At 38.2% G+C, this 11,832-nt stretch overlaps 2 protein-coding genes across 3 annotated transcripts; both read left to right on the top strand.

The window, feature by feature from the left end:
• The first annotated feature begins 5,049 nt into the window (after nt 1-5,049).
• LOC131994831 (uncharacterized) lies at nt 5,050-8,438 on the top strand. Its single transcript, XM_059361747.1, has 2 exons — nt 5,050-8,251; nt 8,293-8,438. The coding sequence occupies exons 1-2, from the start codon at nt 5,050-5,052 to the stop codon at nt 8,436-8,438; spliced, it is 3,348 nt and encodes a 1,115-aa protein (XP_059217730.1).
• On the top strand, nt 8,291-11,582 carry LOC131995179 (uncharacterized). Of its 2 annotated transcripts, none has more exons than XM_059363348.1 (2): nt 8,291-10,192; nt 10,353-11,582. In XM_059363348.1, exons 1-2 carry the CDS (start codon nt 8,800-8,802, stop codon nt 10,427-10,429), a joined length of 1,470 nt encoding a protein of 489 aa, XP_059219331.1. In that variant the 5' UTR covers nt 8,291-8,799; the 3' UTR covers nt 10,430-11,582. The 2 variants fall into 2 exon arrangements, with proteins under 2 accessions (XP_059219331.1, XP_059219332.1); XM_059363349.1 differs by having other exon boundaries at nt 8,294-10,206.
• Nucleotides 11,583-11,832: the final 250 nt, after the last annotated feature.

The raw sequence follows: 11,832 nt of genomic DNA, 5'->3' as shown, positions 1-11,832 counted from the left end.
AATTTTTCGAAGTGATCACGAATTAACCTTAGTTTTGCTCTACGAGGCTTAGTTAAGGAGATATGGCCATTTTAAGTTTTGCAAGTGAACAATTTATATTTAGGCTGATTTTCATCAAAATTTAAAATTTTTAGAAGTGATCACGAATTAACCTTAGTTTTGCTCTACGAGGCTTAGTTAAGGAGATATGGCCATTTCAAGTTTTGCGAGTGAAAAATTCATATTTAAGCCGATTTTCATCAAAATTTCAAATTTTTTGAAGTGATCACGAATTAACCTTAGTTTTGGTCTACGAGGCTTAGTTAGGGAGATGGCCATTTCAAGTTTTGCGAGTGAAAAATTCATATTTAAGCCGATTTTCATCAAAATTTCAAATTTTTAGAAGTGATCACGAATTAACCGTAGTTTTGCTCTACAAGGCTTAGTTAAGAAGATATGGACATTTTAAGTTTTGCAAGTGAAAAATTCATATTTAAGCCGATTTTCATCAAAATTTCAAATTTTTTGAAGTGATCACGAATTAACCTTAGTTTTGCTCTACGAGGCTTAGTTAAGGAGATATGGCCATTTTAAGATTTGCAAGTGAAAAATTCATATTAGGGCCGATTTTCACCAAAATTTCAAATTTTTAGAAATGATCACGAATTAACCCTAGTTTTGGTCTACGAGGCTTAGTTAAGGAGATATGGCCATTTTAAGTTTTGCAAGTCAAAAATTCATATTAGGGCCGATTTTCATCAAAATTTCCAATTTTTAGAAGTGATCACGAATTAACCTTAGTTTTGCTCTACGAGGCTAAGTTAAGGAGATATGGCCATTTTAAGATTTTCAAGTGAAAAATTCATATTTGGACTGATTTTCATCAAAATTTCAAATTTTTAGAAGTGATCACGAATTAACATTAGTTTTGCTCTACGAGGCTTAGTTAAGGAGTTATGGCCATTTTAAGTTTTGATAGTAAATAATTCATATTAGGGCCGATTTTCATCAAAATTTAAAATTTTTAGAAGTGATCACGAATTAACCTTAATTTTGCTCTACGAGGCTTTGCTAAGGAGATATGGCCATTTTAAGTTTTGCTAGTGAAAATTTATATTTTGGCTGATTTTCATCAAAATTTCAAATTTTTAGAAGTGATCACGAATAAGCCTTAGTTTTGCTCTACGAGGCTTAGTTAAGGAGATATGGCCATTTTAAGTTTTGCTAGTGAAAAATTCATATTTATGCCGATTTTCATCAAAATTTCAAATTTTTAGAATTGATCACGAATTAACCTTAGTTTTGCTCTACGAGGCTTAGTTAAGGAGATGTGGCCATTTTAAGTTTTGCAAGTGAAAAATTCATATTAGGGCCGATTTTCATCAAAATTTTAAACTTTTAGAAGCGATCACGAATTAACCTTAGTTTTTCTCCACGAGGCTTAGTTAAGGAGATATTGCCATTTTTAGTTTTGCAAGTGAAAAATTCATAATCTGGCCGATTTTCATTAAAATTTCAAAATTTTTCGAAGTGATCACGAATTAACCTTAGTTTTGCTCTACGAGGCGTAATTAAGGAGATATGGCCATTTTAAATTTTGCAAGTGAAAAATTCATATTTATGCCGATTTTCATAAAAATTTCAAATTTTTAGAAGTGATCACGAATTAACCTTAGTTTAGCTCTACGAGGCTTAGTTAAGGAGATATGGCCATTTTTTGCAAGTGAAAAATTCATATTAGGGGCGATTTTCATCAAAATTTCCAATTTCTAGAAGTGATCACGAATTAACCTTAGTTTTGCTCTACGAGGCTGTTGAAACCAGTTCAACACCATTATTATCTTAAATGAATTTAAATGAAGTCAAATGAATTATTATACTGTATTGAATTTCCCCTACATATTTGTATGATTAATGCTAGAATATGGCAACTCATTGCTTTAGCCTGCAGCGCAGATAAAAGCTTTCATTTAGTACTATAAGCCTATTTGTCTCACTCCAACTTTCACCTAATAGCTGAAATTAACTATTATGAACCCAGCTTTATGCTGACTTAGCCTCATAGAACTCACTTGTGCAGCATCATTGACAGGAGGCGGTAAGGAGTAATCTCTAATAAAACTGTTCAAACACATCAAACTGAACCTGTACCTTTGTTTCATTTTTTGTTTCTATTTCTATTTGAATACGGATCTACTATTTGGAAATACTTTTCTGGGAGTCAAACACTTAAAGATATACAGTCCATTACAGAATCCACTCTCGGATTTGTACATGGTCCTTCGAACCGGATACGAATCAATCGCAAGAAGATATATTTGGATCACGTCCACCGCTTAACCTTTACTTTTCCCGCAACATCTATCAATATATAATGGATAAAAGGTATGTAAGGTTTATTGATGTGTGAACGGATAGGGTTGTGTTTATACAAAGGTTTCAAATCTCAAGAAGGAAAAACTGAAAAAATATTGTCTTTTTTTTGAAAATTTTGCCATAACTGAATTTCTGAAGTAATAGAAATTTCGCACTTACCCAGCATTTTCACCTTCTGGCTCGCATTTAGTCCGCAGATTACCAAATTTGTATTAAAAATAGCTTTTCACGAAAGCGCATTTATTTCTCTTACCCTAAAACGACTTGAAATAAAGTGCTCCACGAGCATGAAATTGTCGTTTGTATGACTACGAAGATAACCTCAAACATTGATGTGTAGAAGGGGAAAGGGCAAGGTACGAAATATCTTCCTCTTGCTTTATTGTTCATTGCACCAATTCTTGTTTGTGGAACACAAATTAGATACCCACTTTAAGAGCGATTTAGGTTTCTAATTCTTTATATGGTGTAATTTCATATTGAACTCTTGATTTACATGGCGCACCATTGCTTGGGCAAGAAGCAGCAACGGTAATGAAAATAGATTCCCAATCTCTTTTCATTGCAAAATTCAGACCGCGTTCTCTTCATACCAAAGGCAACACTACCTATTTAAAGAGGGACGCATAGCTATCATAAATGCACATTCACGTATATCATGCTCTGTAATATTTACATTCGCCCTCTTTGAAACCCAACCGATTCAACAGCGGCCAGTCAGCTCTAAGAGAAACACCAAGTCAATTATCAGAAGAGAAGTCAATATCACGCCGACGACGACGCCATTGCTCTCTAGGCTCTGCAACGGCAGCAGTGCATGTCCACCTACGCAATTAAAGAACTCTTTACTGCTCTGTCCATTAACTCAGAGATCGATTTGATTACTCTCTTCATTGTTGTTAATTTTTTCGATTTTCTCGCAAGCTCACCAATACCACCTGAACTTTCCATCACCTACTCGCCAAATTTCGATAGAAGCAAAAACTGGTTAGACAAATGTCAAGTGATTGCCGGCCCTTCATTCTAGTTGTGAAGTGATAAAATGAAGATGGATGGGATAGTTATAAATTTGTAAAGGAGCCTAACAATAACAAACGGTACAGAATTTAAAATCGAAGGTGACCGAAACTAAAAAAGAAAAAAGAAAGGAGAATTGGATAATAGAATATGAAAATTTGTTGATATTTAATAGAAATATGTGCAAAATATGGTGTATTAAATTGGTGATGAATTGATTAACACGAAACGTTATAATAGTGAGAAAAAAGCTATTTTTTACATTTTAGCCCAAATATACCTTATTAGCAAAGAAAATAAGGAAAAGATTAAAAATATTAAAAAGAGCAGAGAAGGCAAGAAATTAATTGTGTTAAAAAAAAATATTGGATTACGAGAAAACGATAAAAACCGCATGAAGATTTGGAATTTGGCGTAACGGCGTAAGGCATTGGCATAAAGTGTGGACAAAGTTGACTGTGGGGTGAGCAGCATATGAAGAGAGCTTGGTGAGTGTGAATGTAATAATATAGAGATAACACATGGCAAGTAGAGCTTACTTGTTTTTCGTTTTTTTTTTAATTGCGCAAAAAAGTTGCTTAAATAAGGAAAATTGCATGTAGAAGCCGATCCCATAATATTCGGACAATAAACTGTATCTGTTAAATATTTTCCTCATGCAGGTTTATAACAGTTAGGAAAATTGTTGGTATAAATCTCGAGAAATAGGCCCAAACCTAACTAGATTTGCATTGCTGTATTAATGATTGGAAGAAAAAATTGGGTTTTCAAATAAATTTGTCGATTAGACAAATTCCAGTACACTTTTGTGTAAGAAATTCCTGATAAAAAGCGCTGGTAGAAACACGCTTGAACGTCTAGAAGAACGCTACTTTAATACATTTTCTACTGATACATATTCTGTGATACATACATACAAATATATATTGACTGAATAAATATATATTAACTGAATTGGATATTATTTCTTGATATAATCACTCCACTATCGATTATTTACGATTATGAATTTTTAGCCGCAATAGGCATATAAAAGGTATAATTACTGTGTTTATAACTTAAAATTATCATATTTCAAAATTCGATTTTTACGTTCCGGAATTAAGATATTGAAATGAATTTGTGAGATATTGAAAAGGGAAGGACATTTTATTTCGCCGTATTTTTTAATGATAAACTTGGACATCGGATAAGGACCTTGAATTTGTATTTGGTTCCATAAGGACGACAAAACCATATAGACCACATAAAGCGAAGTGATTAAGATCACTTATATATACACATACTTATTTACATATATGCAGATTTGAACAAAATTGGATTACTAATATTCGTGAATTCCCGTGTATTGAAAGGAAACTTTGAAACAAACTGTGTGGTATAACGATATCCTTTGCCTTTCTTTGTCCGCTGTATTTAGGGATATTCTTCAGAAGATTTTGTTTGGTCTTGGGTCTGGTTTGCTGGAGCGAGTACAAGGGCTAAGTAGACTGAGCCTCTCATTTTGTACTGAGCCGAAGATTCGGGTTATATCTCCATAATTGAAGCAGCCTTCACCACTCTTTTATTTCGTTAGGAATTTGAACGTACGTACGCAGATTGTTTGAAACGGAACATCTCGGGGAATTCTCTGAATTATTTTCAATTTGTATCAGTTGGAACTTGCAAAGCTACGGAATGGCTTCTCAGAAATTTATATTCTTTTCGGACCAGGTGGTCACCCTTTGTGCCAATTTTTCCGACATGCCAATTGAGGACCATTCATTCTCAGGTCTCCAAGTCGAGCTTGATGATTTGGAACGTCGGTGGCGCCAACTGGTCCAGATATATGAGACCGAGATGACATCCGAAGACCCGGGTTGTACCCAGGCAGTACGTTCATCAATCCATGCAAAGTTTTCAGAATCTTGTAAATCTTACAAGAACTGTAAAGCATCTATTCTTGATCTTATGCATATTGAAAGACAAAAGCTTGAGAAGACTACTTCAAAGGATGAGCCCAGCATGAAAGTGACAGAGGAAGGTGGTTACGCTTTAAAAGTCCCTCCATGTGATACTGAATTTTTCAGTGGAGGTTATGATAAATGGCCCAGCTTTAGGGACATGTTTACGGCCATCTACACGAAACATCCTAAGCTATCTCCAGCCCAAAGACTGTTTCACCTAAGGGCTAAAACACGAGGTGAAGCGAACCAGATTGTAAAACAGTTCGCTCTCACTGATGATAACTTCAATTTAGCCTGGGAGGCTCTGCGTCAGAGGTATGAGAATCGCCGCATTCTCATAAACCATCAACTGAGAAAGATATTTGAGATTGACCCTGTCACGTCGGAAAAGGGGAAAGGATTAAGGAATCTCCTGTACATAGTAAATAACTGTCTCGCGGTCTTAAGGACATACAATATTTCTATAATAACGTGGGATCCTTTCCTGGTTTATTGGGTCTCTTCCAAACTGCCGGAGGAAACCCTTACAGCTTGGGAAAACTCGATCCATGATCATAGACAGATGCCAAGTTGGTCCCAGTTAGACGATTTCATATCAAAGCGCTTGAGTATGCTGGAATCAATTTCAGACATGAGGAGGCCTTCAAGGGATTCTTCATCGTCTAACAAGGCCCAAAATTTCCATACTAAATCTGATTCATACTTCCGTCCCTGTAAGGTCTGTCGTCTGAATCACACTTTGCGACAATGTACTAAATTTAAATCATGGCCACTCAAGGAGAAACTGAAATTCGTAACTGATAATAAGATATGCCGAAATTGTCTCTCTTACGGACACTTTGACCAGAAATGTCAAAGTGAACATGTATGCCAGAAATGCCAACAGAAACATCACACAATGCTGCACCCGGAGTCGTGTAATTCTGGAAACCATGATGACAATCTTAGACCCTCAAAGCCTGGAACTGTGAATAATCAACGGGAATCTCATTATCAGACTGAGACCTATCATCTTGAAGCCGACTATGAAGAAGAGCCTTCTACGTCTGCTGCCGCAAATTCCACAACATGTCCAACTTCCAATGTCCAATTATACTTTTCAGATTCAGGAGAGTCAACTGTCTTGCCCACGGCATTAGTTGACATTGAGCACTTGGGTATATTGTTTACCATTCGGGTCTTCATAGATCAGGGATCTCAGGAGTCGTTTATATCTAACAGAATAATAAACAGACTGTCTATACCAACGAAGAAATCCTTCACGAGGATTTCCGGCCTAGGGGGAGCTGTTCTCGAAAACTCCTCCAAAGTTTGTGTCATTACTTTGAAGTCTCGTAGGTCGGACTATAGGCTTCAAGCTTCGGCGATAGTTGTTTCGAGCCTTAATCAATTGATGCCTGGAATTCCCACTCAAATTTCGGACTGGTCAAGCTTGAATTGCCTTGAATTGGCAGATCCGAACTTTTCCAAACCGGGGCAGATAGATATGCTCTTGGGAAGCGACGTATTACCTTCAATTATTCGATCTGGTATCCGAAAAAACGTTTCTGGTGGACTCTTGGCTCAGGAGACGGAATTCGGCTGGCTAATCAGCGGACCGCCAACAACTCGCACTGTTACTACTTTGGCTTCGTGGGTGACGTCTAATGACTCACTTAATGAGGATATTCGAAAGTTTTGGGAGTTGGAGGAAGTTCCTGTTGCAAGAAGTGTGTCAGAAGACGATGCTTGGTGTGAGGAATATTACAAAAAGACCACAAGTCGTTTGGCGGATGGGAAGTACGTAGTCAGGTTGCCCTTTCGACAGAATCTTGACGCTGAAATGTTTCTAGGATCTTCACGGCGTGCTGCTATGGGACAGTATCTCAGAATGGAAAAAACATTGAAAAGTTCTCCTGAACTAGCTTCGGAATACACAAGAGTTTTAGAGGAGTACCTAAAACTAGGCCATATGGACCCCGCACCATCAACTGAAATCTACAAAAACAATCAGTATTGTTCGTTTTATTTGCCACATCATGCGGTGGTTAGGCCGGAAAGTGCATCTACTAAAGTAAGAGTGGTTTTTAATGCCTCAAAGAAAACATCTACCGGAGTTTCCCTTAATGATATCTTACACACTGGTCCAACGCTTCAAAATGACCTGATGAACGTGATCCTTCGCTGGCGATTTTTTAAATATGTATTCAATGGTGATATTGAAAAGATGTATCGCCAAATTCACGTTCATATGGAGGATAGACCATTTCAAAAAATACTGTTTCGGAACTCTCAAACTGAGGGAGTTCAGGATTTTTGTTTAAACACTGTGACCTTTGGTGTAAACTGTGCACCTTACTTAGCGATTCGAACACTGTTACAACTGAGTGACGATGGGAAATCTACACACCCAACAGCTGCGTCAATTCTTCAAAGTCAAATCTATGTTGATGACATACTTTCTGGGGGTCATACTTTAATCGAGGCACGGTCATATATATTGGAACTTATTGATTTGTTACAATCCGCTGGATTTCCGTTAAAGAAATTGACGGCAAATCACTCCACAATTCTCCGAGACTTGCCCCCGGAGGATCTTCTAACTGAAGATTTTTTAAAATTTGAAGAAACTAGCGATACAAAGATGTTAGGTATTCGTTGGAATGCCATGACGGATCAATTCTTTTACAAAGTTACCACGATCTCTGTTCCCTCCACTCCTATTACCAAACGGAAAATATTATCCATTGTAGCGAAGCTTTTCGATCCAGCGGGCTGGTTGGCTCCGATTATCGTTATGGCGAAGATGCTAATGCAACAGCTCTGGATTGATGGAACGGACTGGGACGAAGAAGTCAAACCACATTCCTTGGAAAAGTGGGAAACATTTATATCAAACTTCTCTCTAATTGAAAACATAAAAGTTCCTCGTTGGATAAATTTCTCCCCTGAATGTAAACTGCAAATTCATGGGTTTTGTGACGCCTCGGAAAAGGCGTACTGCGCATGTATCTACGTATTGTCAAAATATCCAAACAATCATGCTTCGTCCTATCTGCTAGTGTCAAAAAGCAAGGTAGCTCCTTTGAAAACTATAAGCTTACCCAAGTTGGAGTTATGTGGAGCTACATTACTATCTAAACTTCTGAAATCTGTCTGCCAAAACTTACGTTTTACTGTTTCCGATACTTACCTGTGGTCAGATTCAACAATAACACTCGCATGGTTACAAAAGCCTCCTTTTCACTGGAAAACGTTTGTGGCAAACAAAGTTACTGAGATTCGAGAAAATGTTGGCAACGTAAACTGGAGACATGTTCCAACGAACGATAATCCCGCTGATATCGGTACGCGGGGATGTACAGCTTCGGAACTGGAAGCAAACTCACTATGGTGGCACGGGCCACAATGGTTAGTAAAACCACCTGAGTCATGGCCAAAGCAAACTTCGTATAAGGAACCTACCCTTGAGAAAAAGATCATCACATGCCAAGTACAAGTTATGGCTGAAGATATACTGGACCGATTTTCGTCCTTAGCTCGAGCACTGCGTGTTGTGTGCTATATGTTGAGATTTGTGGCGAAATGTCTGAAAAGAAATACTTCTGAGATACGAAACGATTTCATTACTCCCCAAGAGATACTGACTGCAAAATTTAGACTTATTCACTTGGCTCAGATTTGCCATTTTACTTCTGAATATCGAGCTTTGGAGTCTGGGCTACCAATAAGCTCCAAAAGTAGACTTCTAACTCTAAATCCATATTTAGATGAACATAAACTGCTAAGAGTCAATGGTCGGTTGGCTAATTCTGATTTAAGTTTCAATGAAAGGTTTCCTATAATACTACCGGAAACTTCTAGGTTTTGCAAGCTTCTCATCGACTTTACCCATAAAATACTTCTGCATGCTGAGCACCAGATAATGCTACGGGCAATACGGCAGGAGTTCTACATTATTCGGCTTAAAAGTGCTATTCGTCAGTGCGTCAGAAGCTGCAAAATATGCACTATTTACAAACATAAAATACGGAATCAAATAATGGCCGCTCTACCAGCGGAACGGTGCACTTTTTCTTTACCATTTACTCATACTGGGCTCGATTTCGCGGGCCCATTCGATTTGAAGTCATCTAAACTCCGAAACGCCAAGTTGCAGAAAGGCTACGCTGCTATTTTTGTTTGTTTATCTACACGTGCCGTTCATTTGGAGGCTTGTTCGGACTTATCCACAGATGCTTTTCTCTCCACATTTAATCGATTTGTTGGCCGTAGGGGGTTTCCTAATCAAGTTTTTTCCGACAACGGAACTAATTTCGTTGGAGCGAGTAGATCGCTTATGAAGGAATACAGGGAATTTCTGAAGGCAACTGAGAAATCCATTGCAGAGAAGTATGGAATGCATGGGTTCACTTGGCATTTCATTCCGCCTCACGCTCCACACATGGGTGGTTTGTGGGAGGCAGCTGTCAAAAGTATGAAGTCCCATCTACGAAAAGTTGCTTCCGGTCTTAAATTTACATACGAGGAGTTCTCTACGTTACTGGTGAGAATCGAAAGTATACTCAACTCCCGACCGCTGTCCCCAATTAGCGAGGATCCGTCTGAACTACTTCCACTTACACCTGGCCACTTACTTCGGGGCGCTGCATTAATGGCTATCCCGGAAGAATATTCAGACAACCAATCATTATTAAATCGCTGGCAAAGACTTAAAACTTTGCAACTTCTGTTTGCCAAAAGGTGGAAGAATGAATATGTGTGCGAGTTGCAGAGACGATATAAATGGAAGTCTGCCCAAGTAAACTTAAAAGAGAACGATTTCGTCATTGTAAAAAATGACAATCTTCCCCCTACTGAATGGTGTCTGGGAAGAGTCATCAAAGTTTTCACTGGTAAAGATTCCAATGTACGTGTAGCGGAAATCCGCACACAAAACGGAACATTGATTCGTCCTTTGGTGAAACTATGTATCCTACCCAATGCCTAGACGTTAGCCTTAGCCTATTCCGTTCACACATACAATAATTCTTACATTTTTAACTTAACCTTTAGCACACCCAAATGTCGAATTTGCAAGGATCGACATTTCCTCAAACATTGTCCCGCCTTCCAAGGAATGTCTGTGGTAAGGAGACGAGAGGTAATCAGAGAAAAGGGATTTTGCTTTAATTGCCTCTGTACCGCTCATACCCGGAATTGGTGTCCATCACGAAATAAGTGCATGGTATGTCAACTCAACCACCATACAATGGTACATGTGGACCAATCCTCAACTCCTAAAGCCACTCTTCAACATATGCATCAACACTCCCAAAACACTACACGCAAGATCGAAAAAAATGGCCGTTCGTGCAACAGTCGCAAACCCAACAGCACTCAGCACCGTGCAAAATCCAAAGCTCAAGATCAGGAACCGCACCTACACTTCAGAGAACGGCTAAGCCATCGGACAAGACAGCACGTTTTTCTTCCAACATTGCTAGCTAGGATCCCAACACCCGATGGCCCAGCAAAAACGAGAATTCTCATGAATTCCGGTGAGGTTCAAACAATGATTCTTCAAACCCTAGTCGAGCGACTGCATCTTCGCACAACCAGAAAGGATAACAAGGAGTACTGCACATTGAATTTGGAATCATACCAAGATCCTTTAGCAAAAATCCAGATCATAGGTATGGTCCAAAAAAAGTTCCGAACAACTCTCCCCAAACCAATCAGCGAACCAAAGCTGCGTGCCATATACGACCACATTACCGATCTAGCAGATCCGAACTTCCACAATCCGTGCAACGTCGAAATTTTGCTGGCTAATGACCAAATACCAAGAATATTGCGAGCTGGGATGATCCAGACTTCCTCAAGTATGCCTATAGCCCAGAGCACAATATTCGGCTGGACAATTTCTGGAGCTTGTCGCTACTAATGTTGCATTCATGCAAGGCGGCCGGCATGTTGAAACCAGTTCAACACCATTATTATCTTAAATGAATTTAAATGAAGTCAAATGAATTATTATACTGTATTGAATTTCCCCTACATATTTGTATGATTAATGCTAGAATATGGCAACTCATTGCTTTAGCCTGCAGCGCAGATAAAAGCTTTCATTTAGTACTATAAGCCTATTTGTCTCACTCCAACTTTCACCTAATAGCTGAAATTAACTATTATGAACCCAGCTTTATGCTGACTTAGCCTCATAGAACTCACTTGTGCAGCATCATTGACAGGAGGCGGTAAGGAGTAATCTCTAATAAAACTGTTCAAACACATCAAACTGAACCTGTACCTTTGTTTCATTTTTTGTTTCTATTTCTATTTGAATACGGATCTACTATTTGGAAATACTTTTCTGGGAGTCAAACACTTAAAGATATACAGTCCATTACAGAATCCACTCTCGGATTTGTACAGAGGCTTAGTTAAGGAGGTATGGCCATTTTAAGTTTTGCAAGTAAAATATTCGTATTTAGCCCGATTTTCATCAAAATTTCAAATTTTTAGAAGTGATTACGAATTAACCTTAGTTTTG

The sequence above is a fragment of the Stomoxys calcitrans genome, chromosome 2 (assembly GCF_963082655.1).
Source record: "Stomoxys calcitrans chromosome 2, idStoCalc2.1, whole genome shotgun sequence".
Classification (NCBI taxonomy): Eukaryota; Metazoa; Arthropoda; class Insecta; order Diptera; family Muscidae; genus Stomoxys; species Stomoxys calcitrans.
Note: the sequence above shows the minus strand (reverse complement) of the source record. Positions and strands in the feature narration are given on the sequence as shown.

Bases quoted from the DNA above. Each gene is read 5' to 3' on its own strand.
- LOC131994831 (XM_059361747.1), top strand. From the start codon at position 5,050: ATGGCTTCTCAGAAATTTATATTCTTTTCGGACCAGGTGGTCACCCTT. The intron at 8,252-8,292 runs GTAAACTGCAAA...GCCTCGGAAAAG, and splicing joins GATAAATTTCTCCCCTGAAT to GCGTACTGCGCATGTATCTA.
- LOC131995179 (XM_059363348.1), top strand. From the start codon at position 8,800: ATGGCTGAAGATATACTGGACCGATTTTCGTCCTTAGCTCGAGCACTG. The intron at 10,193-10,352 runs GTAAAGATTCCA...CTTAACCTTTAG, and splicing joins AGTCATCAAAGTTTTCACTG to CACACCCAAATGTCGAATTT.